General features: G+C 37.6%; 1 protein-coding gene across 2 annotated transcripts in view; it reads left to right on the top strand.

Annotated features, from left to right (window-relative positions):
• Window positions 1-25,295, top strand: part of NET1 (neuroepithelial cell transforming 1) — a 46,185-nt gene extending 20,890 nt beyond the window's left edge. The window contains exons 1-10 of one of the 2 annotated variants that reach the window (XM_025395776.1): window positions 13,304-13,604; window positions 18,611-18,718; window positions 19,124-19,291; window positions 19,673-19,735; window positions 20,063-20,159; window positions 20,297-20,373; window positions 21,084-21,341; window positions 21,767-21,937; window positions 22,930-23,116; window positions 23,426-25,295. In XM_025395776.1, coding sequence (XP_025251561.1) covers window positions 13,512-13,604; window positions 18,611-18,718; window positions 19,124-19,291; window positions 19,673-19,735; window positions 20,063-20,159; window positions 20,297-20,373; window positions 21,084-21,341; window positions 21,767-21,937; window positions 22,930-23,116; window positions 23,426-23,832 — 1,629 coding nt within the window. In that variant the 5' untranslated portion in view covers window positions 13,304-13,511 and the 3' untranslated portion in view covers window positions 23,833-25,295. Of the gene's footprint in view, window positions 1-13,303; window positions 13,605-18,610; window positions 18,719-19,123; window positions 19,292-19,672; window positions 19,736-20,062; window positions 20,160-20,296; window positions 20,374-21,083; window positions 21,342-21,766; window positions 21,938-22,929; window positions 23,117-23,425 lie in introns of those variants that run through there. The other variant, XM_025395775.1, reaches the window with a different exon arrangement.
• The last annotated feature ends 1,409 nt before the right edge of the window (window positions 25,296-26,704 follow it).

The following is a 26,704-nucleotide window of genomic DNA, read 5'->3' on the forward strand; positions in this document are numbered from 1 at the left end:
TTTTTTTTTTTTTTTTTTTTTTTTTTGAGACAGAGTTTCGCTCTTTTTGCCCAGGCTGGAGTGCAATGGCGCGATCTCGGCTCACCGCAACCTCTGCCTCCCGGGTTCAAGCGATTCTCCTGCCTCAGCCTCCCAAGTAGCTGGGATTACAGGCATGTGCCACCACCCCGGCTAATTTTGTATTTTTAGTAGAGACGGGGTTTCTCCATGTTGGTCAGGCTGGTCTTGAACTCCCGACCTCAGGTGATCCACCTGCCTTGGCCTCCCAAAGTGCTGGGATTACAAGCGTGAGCCACCACGCCCAGCGGATCTTCATCTTTTAAAATCTTTTCTATTTATTACTTTTTCTCAAAACTTTTTATCTTTTTATTTTTAAAGCCATCCTCCTTTTTTCCCTAATGCATTAAGCATTGTACTTTTCATTCTGAAATAATTTTTTTATTTTTAATTCTTAGTTCTATTACCTCTCATTTCAATTCCTTCTCCAGTCACCTAATTTCTGAGTCTTACGTTTTTTCATAGCTTCTGTAATTTTCTTAATTTACTTCACGCTGTAGAGACATGATTCTACTCCAGTCTCTCTTTCTTTATAATAGTGTTAAGTGGAATTCTTAATATTTCTGTTGCTCATTTTTCAGTGCAGTAAGTTTCCTGTATGGTGAGAAGAATAGGCCAGAATAGCCTTTTCAGCTTCATAACTCTAGAGCTCCCTCTTGTGTTATGTTCACAAGGTGATTTTTGCAAAGTATGGTTTCATCCTTTCTGGGATCTTTTCTGCTCCCTTTCTCTTTTGTCTAGACCTTTTCTTGTCTTTGCTTCTGTTGCCCTGTTCTTCTCAGTCTGGAATCTACTCCTAGGAGTTTTTCTCAGAGAAGTATCAGTTTCGAGAGTTTACATGGGCCAGACTGCTCCAGCACCTATTTGCATGGCATTGTTCTTGCTCTCAGCCTGAGAACAGGATCCTTCAGAGCCTTTCCCAGATTAGGCTGCTATTCTGAGACTAATATGCCATTGAGGCTTCAGGGGAGGTTGAAGGGATTCTCCTGTTCTCCGGGCCATCAGAAAAGCCCCGTGCCATCCCTCTGCCTCATCATGCACAAATGCTAATACTTTGTGGGCCTCATAACTGTCTGGTTTGTCACTCTGCTCATATTTTGAGGTTTAAGAGTAATCTTTCTCTGTGTCGTGGATTTTATTTGTGGGTTTTCCTTTTTTTTTTTTTTTTGGTTATGCTAGTTGCTCTGTTTTGTTTTGTTTTTTTTCCTTTAAAAGTAAAGACCTGTCAAAGAATTAACTTATTAATGAGTTACCCAATATTATAGAAAAGCTGATCAAAGGACTAGCACATACTGACATACACTAATCACTGAAGGAAAGAATGGTGGACTGAGATTACCAAATTATATATAAAATATTAATATCCTCATCTGCATCTCTACCTACAAAATTTATTTGCATTGCCATGAGTTTTCTACAGAGTTAACTTTTACCTTTTCAGAGCTATAGAAAACCCTGCTCAGTAACAAATAGTGAATCAAACAAAAGGCTTGAAGTTCTGATGATCCCAGTAGCATTAAACTGTATTTATACTTTGAAAATAATGATTGGCTAAAACAGAGATACTCAACCCTGGCTGCAGGTCAGAGTCACCTGAGGGCGGCTTGTGTAGCAGGAGAAATGTGCTATGGGACCCTATTCCAGACCAATTCCATATATGAATGCAGGAATAGGGGAGGAAATAAGGATAGGTGACATTGGGACCTAGGAACATTTGATTTTTCTTTTTATTTTTTAAAGATACCAGGTGATTCTCCTGTATAGCCAGAGTTAAAAACTAGAATGAGACATTCTTAAAGTTATTACTCCCTCCCCCTGATTTTTGCTTGGACTTACATCTAAATACAACAGTTTTTATGTAATAAGCTAAACATAATCTGTTAGTACGATTATTTGATGCCTGTTGCTAGGAGCCATTCTACTTTATTTGCTTCCGTGCCTGAGATATATATATATCTATATATAAAATATATATATGATATATATATCTATATATAAAATATATATATGATATATATCTATATATAAAATATATATATATTTTATATATATATATATAAATAGATACTCAGTAAATATTGAATGAATGAATGAAGTATTAATAATACAGGTCAAATGAATGACATAAGACCTTGGACTTACATAAGCATATAACATGATCATTGTATTATGTATTTGGACTTTGGATATCTTACATGAAGAATTTAACTCTGATGCCAATTGAATTTTCATGTTATGGATCATTAGCTATTTTGTCTTGAAGCTGTGATTGTTTATCAGATTTTTCTCTAGGTAAAATTTCAGCCTTGTCTTATTGGGCTGACTTGCCTCTGTATTATATATACAATTATTCATTTTTAAAAGAACATAGTATTAGTTTTCCAAATGTGTTTCTCAGCTATGTATGTTAGCAACTACAACCCTTCCTTTTTATTTTGATAGGAAAGAGTCAAAAGTGATTGTTGACTTTGTTAATGTGAAATAACACTGGCACGAGTAATACTGAGCATATTTTTGTGACTTTTAAGTTCTTTAACTCTGATAGTTAATGATCATAACACAAACTAGAACACTTCTAAAAAAAGGTTTTAAAGTATGTTCTTTTTCTGAAGCTTCAAATTTAGGATCTCAGTTTCCCTAGAAGTTAAAAGGCTATGTGTATATATATACACACATACACATATATATACACATACACACACACACACACATATACATATATATATATATGTATATATTTTTTTTTTTTTTTTTTTTTGACACAGAGTTTTGCTCTTGTTGCCCAGGCTGGAGTGCAACGGCTCCATCTCGGCCCACTGCAACCTCCGCCTCCCAGGTTCGAATGATTCTCCTGCCTCAGCCTCCCAAGTAGCCGGGCTAATTTTGTGTTTTTAGTAGAGGCAGGATTTCACCATGTTGGTCAGACTGGTATCGAACTCCTGACCTCACGTGATCCACCTGCCTCGGCCTCCCAAAATGCTGAGATTACAGGCGCGAGCCACTGCGCCCAGCCTGGGGGTTATATTTTGAGTATTGGTATACTCTGCCATTTTTAGATTAAACATAATAATAAGTGTTTTAGTCCTAATAAACTAACATATACATGATAAATAATTTTAAAAGCATTGTGATTGCTTATAATTATAATAATGTCTTGGCAGTTTCTGACTTAACATTCCAAACACCACTTTGGAGAAACAACCTCTTTAGAACCATGACAGGGAATTTGATAATGTTGCAAGGCACAGATTTGAATAGTGTGAAGCTAGCTGGCATGTGAAACCTAGTGACTTATCTAGCTTACTGTTGCCCTCCACCTGCACTTTGACTTAGCTATGATTTCTACTGGTTGCCTTATAAGATAACAAAACATTGTTTTGCTGTGACAGAGGTCCAAAAAAGAAAGCCAACTGCTGGTTCAGGTGTTGATATAAGAAAATGGTGCTCTTGGCCAAAACTATAAAAGTTAAATACAAAACAATTATTCCCGATTAGTGCTCTGAGAAGCCATTGAACAACACAGAGCTATTTATCTTTAAGTTTAATCATTCCTAGACTGCAATGCATTTAAATACTTATGCCTCCTTTTTAGTATATGAATACATTGTTCTGGCAAAAAATTGAAACTGCTTTTTTAAAGACCTCTTTTACTGCCTTCAACCTCTGAAGTATCCAGTTATTGTTTGATGTTTGTCCAGGTCATTTTGTTTTTATTTATCTATTTTCACACAGTATGTGTAATGACTACAGATATGTGATTATCGTGTATATATGCTACAGCTTGCTTTTCTAAATTTATGTTTTATTGGTACATATAAAGCAGGCTCCCTAATTCTTCTTGGTTGCTATATTGTATTCCATAGTGTGTTAAGGTACCATAATCTATTTAACCAGTCTTTTAAGACTGGCTATTTTTTGTATATTTCTTATTTTTTTCATATTAAAAACAGTGCTGCAGTTTACCTTCTTGTGCACAAGGAGGGACCATGTTTGTGTCTCTCTTATAGATGTTTAGAAGTGGGTTGCAAGTTTTAGTTTTGTTAATATTGTCTATTTGCCTTCCAAAATGTTTGGCAAATGGATACTTTTCTATCAGTTTATGATAATATTCATACCTGAGTACCCTTTTCAACTCTATATTTTCCCTAGTATTTTAATTTTTACCAACTATTGGGATAGACAACCTGACAGGAAATCAATAAGGAAGTAGAAGACTTAACACTCAGACCAAATGGACCTAACAGACATACAGAGCACTCCACCCAACAACAGTAGATTGTACATTTTTCTCAAGTGCATATAGAACATTCCAGGATAGACCATATGTCAGGCTGCAAAACAAGTCTTAATACATTTGTAAAGATTGAAATCATACAGACCATTTTTTTTAAACACACAGAGTGAAACTAAAAAGCAGTAACAAAAGGAAATTTAAAAATTTATAAGTATGTGGAAATTAAACAACTCATTATTATAAACAACCAATGAGTCAAAACAAATCACAAGGGAAATTAGAAAATACCTTCAAATGGAAATGAAAACACAACATGCTAAAACTTACGGAATGCAGCAGAAGCACTGCGGAGAGAGACACTTACAGGTGTAAACACTTTACATTAAAAAGTAAGAAATATCTCAAATCAGTACTCTAACTTTATTCCTTAAGGAGGTAATAAAAAGAAAAGCAGTCTTAACCCAAAGCTGGCAGATGGAAGGAAATTAATTAAAAACGGTGGAATAAATATAGAATCAAAAAAACAATAGAGTAAAACCACAATATGGTTCTCTGGAAAGATTAACAAAATAAACAAATCTTTAGGTAGACTGACTAAGAAAAAAAGAGAGAAGACTCAAATTAGTAAAATGAGAGTGGGGATATTACTACCATATTGTATGGAAATAAAAAGCACAATATTAATAAAAGTACTGTGAATAATTGTATGCCAAAAAGTGGATAATCTAGATGAAATGGACAAATTCCTAGAAACACACAATCTACCAAGACTGAATGATGGAGAGAAAATCTGACTAAACCTATAACTAGTAAAAAGATTGACTCTGTAATCAAAAACCTCTCCACAAAGAAAAACTCTGAATGAGATGGCTTTACTGGTAAATTCTACCAAACATTTAGAAAAGAATTAACATTAATCCTTCTCATACTCTTTCAGAAAATCAAAGAAAATGGAATACTTTCTAAGCCATTCTAACAGATCAGTATTATCCTGATAACCAAAGCCAACACAACAAGAAAAGAAAACTATAGACCAACGTCATTTCTCAGCTGCTGGCAGGTTAGGCATTCACCAGTGGCAGTGACTAAAGCAGCCTTGGTAAAAGAGCGCCCCTGCTGATGGAGTACACTGAACCTTCATGCCTGCCATCGTGGCTCCTGTGCTCACGGGTCTGTTGCACCAGCACTGGAATCCACAACGTAAATCACTGGCACCTTAGAGTCTTCAATAAGCATTAACATGAGAGACAAGGGTCCTTCCACTTTGTGGCTGTTCTCATAGGCCCATCCATATGCCTCTTCTCCAAAACTGATTTCTACCTTTTCATTCTTGGTTCCTTCCAAGCTCCTGACCAATCAATCAGCCACCCCATTTGCCACTGCCCAGGAGCCTGTGTCTGTCTGTATGTCACGCCATTTCTCCCTTCACACAGTGAACAACCAAGTGCACTGCTGACACTGGAAGTGTTCTCCTTTGCCCCGCTCTTTAGGATTACCCCTGAATGGGATGCAGTGTAGTAGTGGTCCATTGTCTGCTCATAGCAACATATGAAGCTAATTCATGTGTGAATGAGGGCCCGAGTTTTCTCTCAGTGGCTTTAGAGACCTACTCCACCCCTAAATGAGGAGTTGAAGGAGAAGTACCAGTGTAATGTACTAGGTTACATGGCAGTCTGGGCCATCTATTCATGTTATTTACTGGTGCCCTTTGGTCTTCCTTAAGCCAATCGCAAATGGACCGTTTCCTTTGTATAACAGATTGCTGCTGTACTTCCCAACCTTCTGACTCAGTTGATTTGACCCTGTTTGTTTTGGGCACCTCTGCTAGCACAGTTAAATGATGCCCGTAGCCAGGGCCTCACTCTAACTAGGTCCGCCCCACACCTGGGGCTTCTTTTCAAACCGGAGTCATTTTCTGCCGTAGAAGGCATAGCTTTGCTCTGGAGCCCTAAGGCTCTGCATTGCAGTTCTCTTCCTGGCCTTGCCAGAGCATCACACAGCATCTTTGTCTACCATAAATACCCCAACCTTGATGTGCTATACCAGGTCATATGGCCTGAACAGCAGGGCAGTTTGCACCAGAGCCTGGAGCTCCTGCTACAGAGACCTCTGTTGCTCTGGGACCTACTCAAAACTATCACAGCAACATTCCCACATATAGCAGATACTCCCAGCAGAAGATGAAGAGTCCTGCTAGTACTGTGCCTAGGAGATGCAAGGTGCAACACCTGTCCTTTCCTGTCCAGGGGAGATCCCAGAAAGCCCCAGATCGTTGGATCTACTAAAACTTTTCCAACATGGCAACCCCTGAATTTTTGTGGCATGCGTTTGATTTACTGGGATATCCAAAATACTTTCCACTTCCTATTCACCAGGTCTTTTTAGTATAATGTTATTAATATAATGGACCTGTATGATGTTCTGTGGAATATCCAGGTCCTTGCTGACTTCGTGACAGAAAACAGAAAGTGAACAGCTTCAGGACATGAGCAAACACAGGCTGCTGTCCTGCACACCTAAAAGCTAATTACTTTTGACCCTTCTTCCTAATGGGGGTTGAAAAGAGCACATAGGCCTGATCAGTAACGATAACCATGTAACAAATGCTAGATGATTTGTTGGTCTGCTCCAGTAGACTCGACATGTTGCACAAAGCAGCTGAGGTTAGAACTACCACTTAAGTTTACAGTGGTCCACTGTCATTTACCACAGTCCATCTCATTATTGTAAGAGGCACTCAGATAAATGGAATGAGAATCTAGTGAGACCATCACTTGTGCAGTCTGTAACTTTGATGGCTAATCTCTGCATTTTCTCCTGGTGTGCAGTACTGCTTCTGACTTACCATCCTGGCCCAGGTGTAAGGGGTGAAATTTCAGGGACTCCCGCTTAGCTATTCCCACCATGGTGCTGAGAAGATTATGAAAGTTCTCTCAGCTGCTTTTTCAAATCTTTTAAAGCAATTAACCAAAGCCAGCCAACACTACAGTCATTACAATTACCACTGCCCCTCTCTTGTTCATTTGCCACCACTACTATGTAAGGCATTGCCTCACTACTCGGTGTCTCATCCCTATTCATACCTGTAGTCCTTGTCAGCATTTTACTAGTGAGTGAGTCTGTTTCAGAGTCCCAGCCTATGTTTCTGATCTCTAGGACCAATCTCAGTGTCCATATTTTAGCCTAGGTTCTCCCTCCAGAAATCAGAGCCTAAAACAAGGACTCATTGACAGGTGGTCTTTCTTGAGGTATGATCCCAGGAAACAAGCTGGGGAAGTGAAAGAGAGGAGGCCCATGCACTGTCTAATTAAGTTGTCACTACCGTGGGCAGTGGGGTAGATCTCACTGGAACCCTCTGAAGAGCTGTGTAAAACACACCACAGACTTCTCCTCTCAAGGGACTGAAGAGGGGAGCTTTTATCCTGCAGCTCCTGTGCTCCATTAGTCAACAAGTGGCCTTTCGGGTGTCCATCTTACACACTCACGGCTACACGTGTGCACATGCCACACAGCAGCATCCAAGAAGCCCAGGGTGGAAGGCAAGAGATACACAGTGCAGCTGAGGCAAGGGACTGTGGGGTCACTCCTGTGGGGAGCCAGTTGCTATGGCAATGTCAAATTGGGCTGAGAAAACAGGAGGCTGGGCACAAGACACAATATCGTTTTGTCTTTAGTTTGGGGCCTTAACTGAAGGTCAGGGAAAAATGGGAGGAATCCCATTCAACAGCCTGTTACAGAAGAATAAGTGGTCTTACGTTTTACCGGAAGTTATTCGTTACCTGAGATAAAAAGTCACCACTAACAGTGCTGATATCCCATTGGATTGGCTATTTGTGTTGTCATCGCACAAAAGAACCATTGTTTTGACAATACCAAACTTACTAGCGTATGAGACTATTTTGTTTAAAGTGTGTCTAATAATACTTAATTGGTCTGAACTGATTTTTTTTCCCCCCAAATCAAATTCTTAGTACTAAGCTTGGAGACTGAAATCTACATATAACTTCATTACTAATTTCTTTCATACTCATCCAGTTCAAATGTAACTCTTTTTGTTTTTAAGTTATTACTAGATATTTTGGAACTCTGGTTTCTTAAAAGTTCCACTTTTCAATTAATACTTCCTTTTCAGTAAGATTTAAAATTTTTTTAACCTATTTTTAGTGAGATACAGAGTATATGCTTGTAATCTTGAACTCTAGAGTTTTAAAATGGAATGTAGTTTTCTCATATTTAGAAAAAGTTCTTAAAACATTTCTTGTGAATTGTGGAATCTTTTTCATATACTTGTATCATTTTAAAATATATGTTTAATTTAGTAATATAAGGCATGAAGGCTGTACAAAGACTGACAATACAGATTTTACTGGTCATATTTTTCCACAAATTAAGAACTTGTTTATGTAGTCATTTATATAATGTCCTTAAAAATACAAAGTTAAAAACAGGTTGACAATTGCATTTCACCATATCTCATGCAGAGGGCAGCAGAGAACTTAGATTTTGTTTTCTCTTTGCCTGTAGTATGGCTTCCCTAGTCTAATTTCCAATTGCTTGTTATTGTTCCAGGTAAAAGTAAATAATAATGCCTAGACCAAAAAAATTAATGATTATTCCTAAGCTCTAATTTATTTCTAAATTCCAAACAGTTTTTCACTTGAAAGGGGGAGAACAGGTAAGTAATCTAATACTCCTTTTCTATACATAAGAGAAACATTATCTTTACCTTTACATAACTCAGTTAAGTTTATAAATTCTAGATGTTCTGCACAAAAGACGCTAACCAATCTGTGCCTCAGTTATGCCGTTTGTAGAAAGTTATACTGTTTGTAGAAAGTTATACAAATAGTTGCTGTTGGCCAGGCAGGGTGGCTCATGCCTGTAATTTCAGCACTTTGGGAGGCTGAGGCAGGTTGGATCACTTGTGACCAGGAGTTCGAGACCAGCCTGGCCAACATGTTGAAACCCTGTCTCTACTAACATTACAAAAATTAGCCAGGCATGGTGACACACTCGGGAGGCTAAGGCATGAGAATCACTTGAACCCAGGAGGCAGAGGTTACAGTGAGCTGGGATTGTGCCACAGCACTCCAGCCTGGACAACAGAGCAAGACTCTGTCTTTAAAAAAAAAAAAGGAAAGAAAAAAAACTCTTCTGGGCCAGACATGGTGGCTCACGCCTGTAATCCCAGCACTTTGGGAGGCCAAGGCAGGTGGATCACCTGAGGTCAGGAGTTCAAGACCAGCCTGACCAACATGGTGAAACCCCATCTCTACTAAAAATACAGAAATTAGCCAGGCATGGTGGTGCATGCCTGTAATCCCAGCTACTCGAAGGCTGAGGCAGGAGAATCGCTTGAAACCGGGAGGCGGAGGTTGTGGTAAGCTGAGATCATGCCATTGCACTCCAGCCGGGGCAACAAGAGCAAAACTCCATCTCAAAAAAAAAAAAAACAAAACTCTTCTAAACTTAAACAACTGGAACTATTTTATTATCTTTTTACCTATCTCATGTCTTGTTATAAAAAGGCTATAAGTCAGCTAATCTCTCAAACGTTTTTATGGTTTCCTCCTCTATAAAAGTATTGGCAATTTAGTGAACGCCACTAGCCTGGGACTCAGGAGACTTTGGTTTTAAACTTAGTCTACTGTTAAGTCAGCTAACATATACTGAGCACTCAGTGTGTCTCAGAACATGTGCTGAAGGTTTTACATGGGTTATCTTAATCTGGACAGTGTCACAACAGCTGAGCAGACCAGAGTCAGGTCTGTTAAGCCACTGATTAACGAGGTACCTTTGGACAAGTTTCTTAAACTTGGTCAGTCCTAGTTTCCTCCATCTCTAAAACTGAGATAGTAAGTACTTCATAGAGTTGATTAAATAAGATAACGTGTATAGAACTCTAGCACAAAGTAGACCTTAAATTTTTCTTCTATTTTTCACCACCACCCGTTAAGTTTCCTTGTGAGAAAACTAAAGAGGATGGGTGAATGATCTCAGAGGACCTGTTTAGCCCTCCGATTTTATGTAGCATTGTGACAAGGCTCAAGATTCTTGAGTCTAGTTGAACTTCCACATGTTCATCATTCCTTTTTTAGATGCTGTCTACCTTTAGATCCCAAACCTGCACATTCAAAATGAAACTAAGATTTTAGTGTTGGTGAGCTGGAGCTTTTGTGAGCATGGCTGTCATCAGTATACCCTCTCTGTTTTCTATTTCTGTTTCTACATATAAGACTTCTACCTTTGCCTCTTGGGTCCCCAGCTGAAGGACAAAATGAAAGATACTCCTTCTCCTCATTATCTTGGCTCATTTCTGTCGGAACTAAGTGGAAAAACAGTTTCAAGAAAGACATTGGGTAAGAATCCCAGGAGAACTCCCAGCTGCTTCTTTCCTAACTCCCACTGCACGTAATCCTTTATTCCCTTAGAAACTATGTGGCTGTAAAGTGTGGCCTTACTTAACGCCATATTTTAACTGATGAAGCTAACTGAACTGGACTGCTGGGGTCTAGCCTAGGCTGTTCATATTAGCTCTGAGAATGTGTGCAGATCACTGTTCGTAAAATTAGGAGTCCGCAATTGCTCAGGTGCTTCTACTTTCATGCTATATGGAAATATCTTCTACAGTCATGCACTCTTAAGGCCAACCACATCACACATACTGCCCAGGGCAGACTGGACAAGAGAGAGTAGATGATGAAACAGAGCCAATCTCCATTACTTTAAAAAATAAGACAGAAAGATGAATTATTACCATCATCTCATGTATAAAACACACGTAGCTACAGAAGGGCAGTGGTGGTCCTTCCTGCAAGAAGTAGCAACTCTCCTGCAAACCTTAGGCAATTACTTTTTATAGATTATTCGTCATTATAAATAGTCTGCACCCACTATTCTTCTGTATTCACTCTTCAACCCCTGTAATTTGCCTCTATCTTTACTCCACTGAAATAGCACACTTGAGATTCTCATTAAACTTGTAATCACTAAATCTGTGGCTTTTTTCTTACCCTCCTTAACCTCTTTGCTGTAATTAACATTTTTTTTCTTCCCTTGGCTTTTGCTTTGTTTCTTTCCTTCTAACTACTCCTTTTGCAAAATTCTTTTTCCCTTGGCTTTCCTCCAAAGTTAGATCCTTGGACCATGTTCTTTTTGTCCAAGTTTTCTCTCCTAGGCGTCTCATTCACTCCCATAGCTTCGATTTTGATCTCTGTATCTGACTCTCCAGTCTAAATCTAGCCTCCAGCCTCTTTTTCAGGTTTTTGTCCAACATTTCCACCTACCAGCAGAATATTTTCATTTGCATGTTCTTCCACTGCCTCAGACTCAGTATATCTAAAATGTAACTTAGAACTTTCTTTCAAAGCTTGTTCCTTCTTATTTCTTGATTTGCACTAACAGTTACTCCTCCTATTTAAAAAATTTTGGGCATCTGTGACTTCTCGCATATATCATTTTCCTTTTTCCCCACTACTCCTACTTTAGGCAAAGTTCTTATTGCCCGATTGTGATTTTTGCATTATGTGTTCAGTCATCTTTCAACCATCTTAAACACCAGTCATGTATATCTTATTACAACATGGCTCTCATTATCTCTCTCACCTGTTGAGTACAGCCATCTGTTCCATCTTTACCCACAGCCCGTGACCTCACAGTGGGCTCACTGCCTCATCCTCCTCGAAATTTTCTCTTGTTCAAATCTATGAAAAGGATTACATTCAAGGCCCCACAGACATATAACATATTAAACCTCTTCCTGGCATTGTTCCCAGCCATGTCTTAGCTTAGAAAACTACCTGAAGTGGTTTCTACTCCGGAACTCCTGTAGCACTTATTAGCTACACACCTTAGTTTTGAATTTGCAAAAGCTATCTTCTGTTATCTCTTCAAGTGGCCCACCTTTATACAGTGGTCTCTTTGGCAGATATGAAGCCTATTTTTTTATTCCCCAAGTATTTAGAATACTGACTTTTATATAATAGATTTCTCTGATTCTAATAAATCCTAAGAATAGAAATATTTTTCCAACATACTAGCATCATATTATAGTTTATAGTATAAAATTTTACCATTCCAAATAGAATAACAAATTTTGTGTTTAAAAGGAAATCTGCTTCACAGCAGGCCTGCCAAGCCAACAAAAGTAGTGTTGCTCCATAGAGGAAAAGATTTAGGCTAGAAATTTGGAGACTGTCGCTGGTCACTGTCATTGTCACTTCACCTCTGTAAGCCTCATTTCTTCACCTGTAAAATGCAAGACGTTTTAAGCAGTCTTTTGACCCTGTTAGGACTATATCAAGATCAGTTAATTCAGTTTAGAGAAGGACCCTGTTATATTATACACATATATAATATATACATAATTATATGCTATGTATACTATATACATATAGAACAAATCACTTTTGTTATAAAATATCTAGTACACAGATCAAGTTTTTTAAAAATACAGAAAAAATATCTACCTCTAAGTCTAAGAAATACTGAATTTTGAAATCTGAAGTAGCCCTGTTTACCTGTAACCTCATGGGAGATTTTCTTCTGGAAGAGACATAACAGAAGTGCACCTGCTGTATTTACCCTGCTAGTCTTAAGAAAAAGTGGTGGGAACTATTTAAAGACTTAGATAATTTTATAATTGTGAATGTGCTTGCACTTCTGTAAGATAAAAGCAGGTTTCCTGGAAAATTAGGGTTGTCTTCATTATATACATTGATTTAGCCCTATTGAACAAGAATTTCTATTTCCTTGAGTTGTCAAGTTGTCTATACTAAACTTAATCCCAGGCAATAGGGTTTTATAGGAAAAGTCTCCCTGTGACTAAGCACTAGAGTAGATAATGTAACAATTTGTTTTCCTTCTGGAATGCATTTTAAACCAGGAAGAGAAGTTTCTGTCCTACTTGAAGCCAGCTTCACTCGCCTCCCGGGCGAAAGCTGAGAGGCCTAGGTGTGCCTTGCTCGCAGTTAACTAGTCACGTGGTGGTGGGCCCCGCCCCCCCGGGCCCGCTTGGCTGTGGCCCCGCCCCCGAGCCCTGGGGTCCGTGCCTGCTGCCTGCGGCTCTCAGAAGCGTCTGCTACAGCGAGAGGCATGGGCACGTGGCTGCGGAGGGCGGCAGAGCTCTGGGAAGAAAAGCCCGTGTGCCTCTGCCTAGCGTCGCTACGGCGCTGACTCGGTGTGGATTGATTGGAAAGGTTTGAGGGAGTACTTGGGAAGCATGGTGGCACATGATGAGAGTGGAGGTCTCCTACCTATTAAAAGGACCATCCGAGTCCTAGATGTCAATAACCAGTCCTTCAGAGAACAAGAGGTAAGACTTTTAAAAGAAACATTAGGCAAAAGGAATGTTTTCTAACTCCAGAGCTTTTAAGATTTTTAACAAGGTATTAACAGTATAATTTTAAACTTTTGATCTTGTTTTTAAAATGTGTGTTCTTGATTTATGTGCAAGTTTGAAATGTGTTTAGGGACTGTGGTCTAAGTTTAAATAGTTTATACATAGCACAGCTTGACTGTACACACCTTTTATACAAAAAGAAAAAGATTTTAAATGTGTGTTACTCTGGTTACATTTGTCACGTTTCCGATGCTTAATATAGTTGTCGTTGTTTTTTTAACTTGAATTTATATCATCGAGTCTTAGAAACTACCTTAATGGAGCAAGAGGAAAAGAATCCTGTTCTTGTAAATCAATGCTAGTGAACAAATTGCACCTTAAGTGCAGTCTGACCTGGTGTGCGTTTTTCTTCCATCTGATGAGTTCACTGTATGCCACTTTTTTCTTCAGAAAGAGACATGTTAGAATATTTAAACCAATGACTCATTATTTTTACCCTCCTTGCTTTGTCTGAAGTCATTGTTTTTTTTTAGTCTTTATGAACGTTTATCAATATAAATCAAATTACTTTATGCCATTTTATGTAATCTTGATTTACTGTTGTGTGATATTCTGTTTATACTATATATTTTAATATATACTACATTGTCACTTATATGCTAGGAATAGTGTTCCTGCATTCAGTTAACTGTGTATCTCTTGATTGTGGTAGTGGTTTCCGTCTCTGTACACATGTCAAAACTTACCTAACTGTGCATTTTAAATATGTAAAGCTTATTGTATACCCCAGCAAAGTTGCTTGTCATGTGTACACATAAACACACCTTTTGGTAGTTAAAATAGCTGCTGTCTTCAGGAGGTACACTTTTATTTGGTGTGGTTTGGCTTTCGTTTTTGTTTCTTGGTTTTGGTCTTTGCCTGTGTGTCTCGGTTTTCTCAAAATGTATAAGCATTTGCTTTGAGTAGAGCAGTAATCCACAGTCACTAGTGTGAATCCTGCAGCTTATCATCTGTTGGGCCCATTGAAACTGGCCTTTGTTTAGTATCAGGCATGAGCTGTGTTTCTGCCTTACCTTTATTTCTAAGTTAAGAAAACTAGGAATGTTGTCAGGGTTTTAGATCTAGTGACACAGCTCTAAATAATTTGAGTATTTCTAGAAAAGGAATACATCCCATGTGATCATAACTTATTTTTATCTTTTTAAAAATAACTTTTATTTTCTTTTGATTTTAAAGTTTTTGCTAAGTAGGAGAGAAGATTATTTATCTATTATAACTCAGAGGAATAGACCCAGGCGCATACTGGTTTTTTTATTCAGTGTCTTGATATGATTGGTTATAGAAGAGACCCTCCTAAAATATATTCTGTAACTGGCATCATTAGACGAAAAAGCCTTTCTACAAAACACTGAATTCTCAACAGGATTTTTCCATGTTATTGCGGGATAACCTGAAAAATACTTTAAATTATTCTCAACAATTTTGTTTATAGATGTCCAGAAATTTTTAAGGCATAAAATCTAACTACGAGTGGATTACTAACATTAGTTAATACCCTGATCTGTGGGCAGATTGCTTATAATAATGCATGTGACTGCCTAGCTAACCTAGATAGTCTAATTAAAAATTAACCTAAATTAACAACATAAACTTATGTTAGAGGGTGTTGGACTTTTTTTTCCCTCCAAGTGAACTTTAGCCCTGGTGAAAGGTTCCCTGCAACAGAAAAATCATTGAGCATGTAAAGCTTGTTGGCACTCTTTGTTTATTCCTATGAATTTTTGGATTTTTTTTAAATTTTATGTATGTATTTATTTATTTATTTTTGAGGAAAGTATGGTTCCAGTATCCATATCTGTTCTTTAAGCTTCTTGAATTTGCCGTAACATGTTTCCAGGACTCCAAGGTAAAAATAAACAATACTAGCAGCGGTACTATGGGTGCCTTCCATTTGGTGGTGGTGAAACAGTATGCGCCTATTCCACTCACCCTTCATCGCCTCCAGATGCTGCATCTGACCTATCTAAATACTGTATTAGGAATCTGTTTTGTGACTGCAAATATTTAGGTTTTAATAGTCATACCAAGATTATTAAGATAGTTCATGTGGACCTCTAAAGAAAACTACTTTTGGTTTCGGCCCACATGGGCCAATTCCTAACCTGTATTCTGAGAGACACAGATTTTTGTCCCAATCTTGTAGGTGGCCTGTGAATGCCTAATCCATGTCACTTTTCTACAGAAGTTGCATGTATGAGTCTGTTTTCAAATTGTATATGTATCCTGAAATTAGTAGCAGCATTACACCTTTACATTTCATAATCACACTTTTTGTTATTTTAGTCATTAAAATTGCTCATACTTTTAAAGTATGTATACTAAAAGTTTGTTTTGTATTTGCCAAACATTCTTCACATATGTCCTTTGAGTGAGGCAGGAAAGTTACCACCATTCAGTCCCCAAAAGTATTTGCAAAGTGCCCTCCTCCTTTCTCTCCGTCTCCCAACCTGTATTTCCTGAGTAAGCATCATACTTCCCAAGACATCTTAGATTTGATAAACTCTGAAGAGTAGCATTTCCTTTGTGGAGAACTGAGATTATAGTTGGATTTTTAAAGGACTGTGGAACATATGTAACCACCAAGTACCACTTGGTATTTCGTGTATGCTGCCACCCTAAAGAGACCACATCAACAAAACCCATGTTCGTTTCAGAAGTATGCTTTAGATATATTTACATTCACTTATCTAAATCTAAATTCTGTAGTTTTAAAATATCACATAATTTTGAGTTACCAGGAAGTTAGTAGTTGTACAGTAACTGATCCTATAAAGATAAGAAATTTTTATCGTTAATTTGATTTTATGTGATAAAATAGATATCAAAAATGTATTTCCTGCTAACTAAATTTTCCATTCATATTCATTGGGAAAAGCACCTTTGCAAAGACTTTTAAGTTGAAATTAAATATTGTATTTTCTGGGAAGTCAAATATGTTATGCATGAAACAAGGAAGAAGAGTTAACCTCTGTTCCCAAAAAGCAGAACAGAACTTTCTGACAACTGCTTTGTTCCAGTGAAATGTCGGCATTTCTGACTCTGAGGTAATTCTATCTTCAGTCCAACAGGAGACTCTTTGTGCTGTCTTTACTAAATGGAAAGGAATGCCTGTGCTGGCCCCTGCACACGCGTGTGTCAGTCAGTCAGCACAGATGTATGTGGGGGAGGCATCCACACATGTCCTCAGAAGCACGGCGTGTGCCATCTTATTACATATCGCGAAGGTTTCTTTTGCAGTTCATTTATATTCAAAGTTTTACTTTGGAGTTGATTATTTGGTATGAGGGGTTGATCTACAACTCTGCCTCTTAAAGCCTTCAAATTTCTAAATTCTCTTTGATTACCAAGTTTCCTTGATAGTTCACATTCCTTTCTGATACATTTAGGAGCTTTAATGAGTCTAATTCTTTCTTTGGATATTCAAATTTTTTACATTTCTTCCCAAATAATGTTAACTTTTCCTGTCAGTTTATTCTTAAATTATTAATTAAAAAAAAATTTTTTTTTACCCAAACCAAAAATGGTCAATATAGTCTTCAGTTGTTTAAAGGCATTATTTTTACTCATTTTCTATACCCCTTCCTTTTTATATTACTTTAGTCATGTCAAAGAATTTTTAGAAAAAGTTGCTTCTTCTGTTATTTTTAAATGATGTCTTATTTTTCAGTGATAATTTTAATATAATTTTAAATTATATGTCCTCCTGGATTCTCATCAAAATTATTTTGTCAAGTATGCCACAATTGTCAGAGGCACAAAATACAAATAGTTGTGCTCCATAGACATTATAAAGAATAGACCTGCTAGTTTTATGATCTGGCATTCTTCATTTCAGTAACCGTGTGAGTTACCTACTGGTATGCCTCCATTTTTCTAGCGATAAAATCAGAATAATGCAATTTTTATTAAGTTTCAAAATCTTTGAATAAGTGATGTGTTTGCTATATTATTATTTAAAAGCAATAACATGTAGAATCATAACTATTTCTTCTCAATTTGTGTATACCTTTCCTTTAAGTTAATAAATTACTGAGAGAGGATCTAATTATTTATGAATCCCAGTGTTTATGTAGTAAGTGGATCTAATTATTTACGAATCTCAGTGTTTATGTAGTAAATGGAAATATTCCTAAAATATGTTAGTAATGGCTCAAACTTAATATGTGCCGCACTGTTTCAAGCCGTATTATTCATTTAATCTTCACAACAACTTCATAAGAGAAGTGCTGGTATTAGCCCCATTTTACAGATGAGAAAACTGATGCCGAGTATGCCCTAGCAAGTGGTAGAGCCGGGATTTGTGCCCAGTCAGATTTCAGAGCCTGGGTGCTCTTTTAACTCCTCCCTGCCTTGGCTTCACTATTTTTCAGCCCATTCCAGTGTCAGACATGTTTATTGAAAGGTCATATTTTCTAACGGAAGTGGTTAAGAATGAAATGGTATAATGTCTGAGATTTGCTTTAAAATATTTAAGTAGGGACAGAAATGAAACAAATTGTTATACCAGACACTGTGGAGGGCGCTTGATAGACACATGGGATCCATTATGCCATTCTCCACTTTCATGTATGTTCGAAAATTTTCATAACAATAAGACTTTTTTTAAAAAAAAAAAGTTATTCTCCACATTAAACTAAAAAGTTCTATTGGATTTTAGGATGTAATTTCCTTGTTTGAATTTTAATTTTTCCCCTAATGGAAATATTTGGCCTTTCTTATGCACTTATTATTTTTTGAAAAGTTACTGCTACTCAATAGCGTTCTTATTGTTTTGACAATGAAGAACAACTCTTATTTTCATGTTTCTGTATTTTAGAATGTATAAAAATTGTTTTGTGAGAGGGCTTTACTTTGTCCAAGTTTGTATGAAATCATTGCCCCTAAACATACATTTAGTGTCATCTGGTTTGTTTTTATAGGAGCCAAGCAATAAAAGAGTTCGACCTCTGGCTCGTGTCACCTCCCTGGCAAGTTTAATCTCTCCTGTAAGAAATGGAGCTGTCAGACGTTTCGGTCAAACAATACAGGTAAAAAGAGAGAAGGAAGAGTCATGTAGTCAGGGGACTTTATAGAAGCCTGGAATTTGTAGTTTTCCTTGAGCTGTACAAACAGGTTTGCATTATTATACTTAAACAAAGTTTTCTTTTTGGAATATACTACTAAGGAATATTGTTGCAGAACAATGTGTAACCTCATTATATTAATTTGCATCTTATATCAATGCATAGTCTTGGCTAGTTTTTATTCCCAAAAACGTAATTTTAGCTGATAAATATTTAAGATTGGTAGGTGGAAACTTGAATAAATTACTGTTTTCTGCATTGAGAAATTCTCAGAACTTTGTCTTTCTTCACTTTAAAAAAAAAGAAAATGGGAATAATTCTGTTCTTCCTAATCTTATTTTCTCTTTTGTTCACCTTTTCTTTTTTAAGTCATTTACCCTTCGTGGTGACCACAGATCCCCAGCCTCTGCCCAGAAGTTTTCTAGCAGGTCAACAGTCCCAACCCCCGCCAAGAGAAGGAGCAGTGCACTGTGGTCAGAGATGCTAGACATCACCATGAAGGAGTCTCTCACCGCCAGAGAAATCAAACGGCAGGAGGTATGCTGGCACTCAGCACCAAGACTGTATTTATTGGCCTGCACTTTAAGAAGACCTGTTTTTTAAATACGTGTTTTCCCAAAAGAACAGCAAATTGATACCGATGGCAAAATTAACTTGGATTTTTGTGTTTGAGCAACAATTCCTAATACATGGTGAACAAAACCTAATGATGGATGATGGTCAAATTAAACAACTCTAATAGGGTAAAATTACCAAACATATGGCAACCTTTTATTTGAGATTCCATTCTGAATTACAATTTTCAGACTGAGTTTGGTTTTTAAGTGCCGTTCAAAACATCAAATAATGTGATTATCAGTTGTATATAATTTTCCTTTCTCGAAGGAATGACCTCTGATGTTTGCTGGATGTTTTTAGGCAATATATGAAATGTCCCGAGGTGAACAGGATTTAATTGAGGATCTCAAACTTGCAAGAAAGGTCAGTAAATAACTTTTTATCAGATGCCCTAGTTTTTAAAAATTAAATTTCACAAAATCTAAAGGATAGTTTTCTTAACCTTTAGAAGTAGAAAAACAGAAAATATCTACGGTGAATACATTTTTTTAGATGGGGTCTAGACATAGCCTCAAATACAAGTATTAGTAAGAGAGTTTATTTGGGGATTAATACATACTAATTTGTTTTATGTGTAGCAAACAGAATCCACGCTAGCTTTTATATAATTAAGTCTCTTTGTTTCCAAGTATAGATCCCTCATGTTTTCCTCACATGATCTCTCTGTGACACATTTCTCCCCTCTGACAGGCCTATCATGACCCCATGTTAAAGTTGTCCATCATGTCAGAAGAGGAACTCACGCATATATTTGGTGATCTGGACTCTTACATACCTCTGCACGAAGGTTAGATGTGCAACTTAATTGTCATTAAATCTAAAGAGCAATAACGCACGTAATTTTCGGTCTAAACTTCTAATGTAATGCTGACGTATTTTTTAAATAAACCTGTTAATGGTGTTTATGCTTTTTTATCACTTCAGATTTGTTGACAAGAATAGGAGAAGCAACCAAGCCCGATGGAACAGTGGAGCAGATTGGTCACATTCTCGTGAACTGGGTATGTAGTGAGTTATTGACCCCAGATACAGTTTCTTACAGATGTGCCATGTTGCAGTTTCTGATAAATATGAGATTGATTTGATCCCATAACTCTGTTCTACAAACACATAAGGCATTAAAACTAAACAAGTTTACAGTGACATAAGAAATTACAGTCTGTCTAAAAAAAAAAAAACAACAAAAAACTTCATTAATGCTATAGGTTGATTTGTGTTGCAAATATGTTCCTGCTTGGATAGAATTTGCCACATTATGTGTGATTATCCGTTGCATTCTTTCATGTATGTTTCAGTGCGTGCCAGATGCTGGGCACTGTTCGAGGAGGAGTCGCTGGGAGTCAATGATGAAAGGCAGTCTCTGCCTTTATAGCCTAGTGAAGGGATAGCCAAGCACATAAACAGTCTCAGGGCTGGTGGCAAATGGAGGACACTCAAGTGTCCTGAGAGCACAGACTGCCGGCGTCTGAGGTTGGAGGGGAGTAGAAGTCATGAGTCTTCACTTGGATTTAGCCAAATTACAAAAATTTGAAGAGCATTTTGATGATTGCTAAAATAGTATTCAACTTCCATTATTATCTGCCAGAAAATGTCCACAGCTTGTTAAAACTCTCAAGAATAGCTGTACATTTTGTGTTTCATGTTTGCAGGCTTGTTAATGCGCTCAGTTGTAACAGGAACACATCATACCTTTTCTTTTGTTACTCTTCAGTTGCCGCGCTTGAATGCCTACAGAGGCTACTGTAGTAACCAGCTGGCAGCCAAAGCTCTTCTTGATCAAAAGAAACAGGATCCAAGAGTCCAAGACTTCCTCCAGCGATGTCTTGAGTCTCCCTTCAGTCGAAAACTAGATCTTTGGAGTTTCTTAGATATCCCTCGAAGTCGCCTAGTCAAATACCCGTTACTGTTGAAAGAAATTCTTAAACACACTCCAAAAGAGCACCCTGATGTTCAGCTTCTGGAGGATGCTGTAAGTAGTCCCTTAAGTGACTGTTTTGCTTTTTAAGTTTATACACTAGGCTGCTGTAGAACGTTATCTTCTGAAGATGCTGCTTCACATCAGCACAGTGAATTGTTTTGTGGTTTTAAGTACCCAGTGCATTAGTACACTGTGCACTAAGCAATAAGGAGATGTGAGTGCTGGACTTCGCACATTTTATATCTTAAGGGACAGGATTCTCATCTGATCTCACCTTTTCACCTTTGAACAAATCACTCAATTTGGCTAGGACTGTTTCTTGATCTATAAAATGAACAGACTGACAGAATTAACTGATTTCTGGAGTCCCTTCAAGCTTTAAAGTTCTTCCATTCCATATGACATTTTTGCCCTGCAGGAAGCAGGATGAGTTAATAAACTGAAGCTGCTCTGTCAATTTTATTTATCATTTTCAGATATCGATAATACAGGGAGTCCTCTCTGATATCAACTTGAAGAAAGGTGAATCCGAGTGCCAATATTACATTGACAAGCTGGAGTACCTGGATGAAAAGCAGAGGGACCCCAGAATCGAAGCGAGCAAAGTGCTGCTGTGCCACGGGGAGCTGCGGAGCAAGAGTGGACATGTAGGTGACTTCACCACCGCGGCAGAGCGGCCTTCCCTCCACCCCTTTAACTTTCACACGTTCATTATGAAGCAAGCTGGTAAGGGTAAAGTCACGACATGGTAAAAGAAGGTTGCCGATTTTAATTTTATATTACCAGCTTGATAAAGCCAACATTTGGTTTCTTTGACTACAGAATAAATAAGATGTCTTAAATGTCTCAGTGGAGAATCAGTAATACTTTATTCTTTAGTTTTGAAGCATAAATCAACTTGTTTGGCCAGGGGTTTCTTTCTAAATACGATATTAGTTCCAAAATGTTTAATAAAAAAAATCCTTCAAAAAACTTTTAAGAGTTTATCTTATGCTTATGGAAGTGGTTTTTAGCATTACATAACAAATTTCTGAAGCAGATTGAATGAATGCAAATTTATTTTTAAAATGCTAATTATAAAAGTACCTGCTAGAACTAAGTACAGTCATGGAATGGTATTTTTGTTTCATCATGCATTTTCAAAAACCCAATTTGTAAGTTGGAGTTTTGTTTAAAAAATTTGAAATCTGACATCTCTGATTTTTCCCTCATGAGGGAAAAATTTATAGTTACAAATTTGTGTGGGACAAAATAGAACCATTAATATTTTACCAGCTTGCATTTGTAATCCCTACTTTGTGTTAGAAAACTGTGGTATACAACACTAGTGTTTCAAGTCAATGCTACTACTAGTAGGTCTTTGTGATGCAGAGCATTCACTTAGCTGCTGCTTAATCTGATATTACATACCAGTAAGAAATGTTTTTTTTATTCTGAGATTGGAAAAACTTTCCAAATAGAACATGCATAGCCTTGAAATCACCATCTTTATGATTACTAGATTTGTCACTGAGTAAGAGAGATCTTCAAAAAATAAATCTGATGAAATTAATAATATCAAGTTATTTTAGCAATATATTTCAGTCACTTAAAAACACAAGTTTCATATTTAGAAAGAGTTTGTTTCCCATTTCTCCAGAAACTTTACATTTTCCTGTTTCAAGACATCTTGGTTCTGACTCGGCCCGTCACACGGAACGAACGGCACTCTTACCAGGTTTACCGGCAACCAATCCCAGTCCAGGAGCTGGTCCTAGAAGACCTGCAGGATGGAGATGTGAGAATGGGAGGCTCTTTTCGAGGGGCTTTCAGCAACTCAGAGAAAGGTAAAATGCAGGCCTTAAAATAATGTAAAGAAATAGAAGCTCAGAACTGAAGTGAATTTAGTTTTTGCCTTTAAGAATTCTAGAGATGAAATGGCTCCATTGTCCTATACTTGTCACACCCATTGAGTTGTCCAGGCCTTCCCAGCTCAAACACTTACAGGTGTATCTAAGAAATAATGCATAGGCTTAAGTATTCACATTGACATAAATAAATTGCCATAAATTGACAGTCATGTTAAGATTGTATGACCACTTTGTCTGGAATAAACCTTTTTTTAGCCTGATTTCTTTTTTTTTTTTTTTTTCCAGCTAAAAATATCTTTAGAATTCGCTTCCACGACCCATCTCCAGGCCAGTCTCACACTCTGCAAGCCAATGACGTATTCCACAAGCAGCAGTGGTTCAACTGTATTCGGGCGGCCATTGCCCCCTTCCGGTCGGCAGGCAGCCCGCCTGAGCTGCAGGGCCTGCCAGAGCTGCACGAAGAGTGTGAGGGGAACCACCCCTCTGCGAGGAAGCTCCCAGCCCAGAGGAGGGCATCTGCAGTCTCCAGTGTTACTCAGGTAGAAGTTGACGAAAACACTTACAAGTGTGGCTCTGGCATGGAGATGGCAGAGGACAGCAAGAGCTTAAAGACACACCAGACACAGCCCGGCATCCGAAGAGCGAGGGACAAAGCCCGGTCTGGTGGCAAACGGAAAGAGACTTTGGTGTAGAGAAGGCTCTGTGTGTTAACTGGTGGAGAGACTGTTTGTTTATAAATGTGTACAGTTTTGTTTTCTTGTAAGGGGAGCATTATAGGATTACCTTATACCAGTTGTAACATTTTCATTGTTTTTGGTTGTTCCTTTTTCTTTTTTTAATGGCAGCTAAAGATATACAGATTACTGTTAAATTGCCTTTTTTAAAAAAAAAGATATTTTCTTGAATTATTTAGAACATGTAAGCCTGGTATTTTTAATCAAACAAAATATTTATGAAATGGGTTTTCTCTTAATTCTGGATTCATCATGGCTTTCTGATACCAATTGTAATATTTACAATATTCACCAACTTAGAATTTTGCAAATACTGGAAATCTGCCAGTGTTTCTTTGATAAGCCTTGCATGCAAAATTTGAAATTTTAACATTGGCACCCAAAACCTACGTGGAATGTATGTCTGGAGTATTTCAAACTTTACATTGAAACATAATTTCCTTGGAAAACAAACCATAAGCCTGAGGAGGTTTTTAATTTTATCAACTGGAATGCTTTATATTAGTTTGTTTTTCACTGTACATTCCTCATTTTACATTCATTTAACCTGCCGATTATTTAATTTTTTTTAATTGTAAAGTAGTTTTTAGCATATGCTTTTATTTTTTTACTTTGATGCCTTTTCAAATTGGCATGTCTCTAAAGTATTTTTCTTCCTGATTAAAAATGTGTGTGTATGTGTGTGTGTGTATATGTATATATTTTTTTAATCACATTAACTTTACCAAGTGAAACCAAGCCATACTGTGTTTGAGCCAATTAAGAAAATTGCCATTTTTAAAGTGTAGCATTTCAGGGTAAAGATCCATAAAATGACTTGATGTATTCTAGACTACTGAAAGAAAACCACTTCAAAGATTTTGTTGAAAGTTTTAGTGTTGTCTGAAAAGCAAGAGGGAAGGTGATTGGTAGTGAGCTAAAAGAAAAAGAGAGAAAAAGAGAGTAGTTTTGTCTTCAGGTAAAATGTCTGGTTGTGCCAGACGTTTCACAAGTGTGAAAGGAGATAGGAGAAGCTCAACTTGAGGGCGTGTAGTAAGTTGTAGAAGGCTCGAGGGGACGTGGACTTATTTGCCTTGGTTTGCAATACCTGCAAATAATGAGTTTGAAAAGAAACAGTGAAATGTGTTAAAAATTTGACCATATTAGATAAATTTTGGTGGATTTATTCATAAGATGGAAAAAGACTGGTGAATCTTTTATTACAAAATGTTTCTGTTAAAATGGGATATCATCTTTGAAAGGGGGGAGGAGGAGTAAAAACCCGATTATAATGGTGATCAATTCAAGTCAGTGTTGACTATTCTGTGAAATATATTTGGCCAGTGGAAATGATAATCAGAAAAGACTGTAAATAGATCCATCCAAATGATTTCTCTGTACAAATGAATGATACTATTAAAAAAAAAAAAGCACACACATAATCACCCTGAAGGTTTCTTGCCTGGTGGCTATATTGGGGGCATTTGGCAAAATATGCTGGTGTGGCAAAGGAGGTAATGGTAAGCCTCACAAAAGTTAGTAGAAATTGTAGTTAAACCTTTGAAATTCATTGATGAATCAGTGAAGGGTAGGTAAGTCTTGTGTTAGGAAATCTTTTAAGAACATGGTGTAATCAGACACAGCAATTGTATTGAAGATAACTGAACACCTGTTACTTTCTGGATAGGATAGTAAGGGTAGTGGCAAAGCATCCTGATTAATTTCAGATTTTAATTTAAGTACCTCAGGTTCTTGTCTTTGGAAATTCACATTAAAAGTGTTTATTACACCAATGATTGTGATCTGCAACACCAGAAAGCAAGATTTCTAATCATTTCTAGAGGTGTTGTGTAGAATAGTTACTCCAGAGTTAACCTTGATCAGCTCCTGGCATTTAAGAAGCAAGTAGTAGTTCAATTGTTGTTAATGGAATGATGTTTTATTTAAAACTGTATCTTCCTTTGGTTCCCTCAAGGGTCAAAATAAGATCCAGTATCTAAGTCAATATATTTAAATGAATATTCTTCAGAAATAGCGCCTGTGTTTGAGAGCAGTCAGTGATTTAGCCCATTAGTTCTCAAACCTCTTCGGGCGTCACAATCCCCAGAGGTGCTTAAAGAAAAAAAAAAAGTAACTGGGCCTCACCCCTAACATCCCCCCTGCAGCCCCAGACACACCATGTTACTGAGTCCAGATTGTGGGGCGTCGGGTAGAGGGCTGACTGGCTGTGTGCAAGCATCCCTCCTAGCAATTCCGGTGCTGTGAATTCCTCGTATCAGCACTGAGTATTCACTCATCTAGCCAGCCCGCTTTGGGTAACTGATAGATAGTCAACATACAGCCACCATATTCCTAGTTTTTGCCTTAACCTGTTCCGAGTCAGAGCTGAAGAGAGTCTAATTTCCCTGCCTTTTTACCTTTCTCCAGTGGGTGTGCTTATATATTTTCAGCAAAGAATAGCCTCTGCCCTGCAAATCTTCTTAAACTTCATGGTCCTCCTCAGGATGTGTGCACGCACAGTGGTAAGGGAAACGGGTCATCTTGTTAGCCGTCCGTGGATCACAGGTAAATCACCCTGGGATCTGTCAGGACACCACTGACCCATCAGATGTGTTCAGCGACTTGTGGTAGCTGGGTCTACTTTGTATTTAATGCTTCTCTCAGTATGCAGACAGCACGATACTTGTTTCAAATATATATGGCTATAATGCTAGTAATTAATTGTACAAGCATCAGAAAATGCCTAGTTAAGGCCCCCATCTGTAAATGTTGATGACGGAGGCAGAAAGACCTAAAGTGGCAATGTTACAGTTTGTCTTCATCATACTCCCCACTTTAAATTCCTGCCTAT

This window comes from Theropithecus gelada, chromosome 9, assembly GCF_003255815.1.
Source record: "Theropithecus gelada isolate Dixy chromosome 9, Tgel_1.0, whole genome shotgun sequence".
Classification (NCBI taxonomy): domain Eukaryota; kingdom Metazoa; phylum Chordata; class Mammalia; order Primates; family Cercopithecidae; genus Theropithecus; species Theropithecus gelada.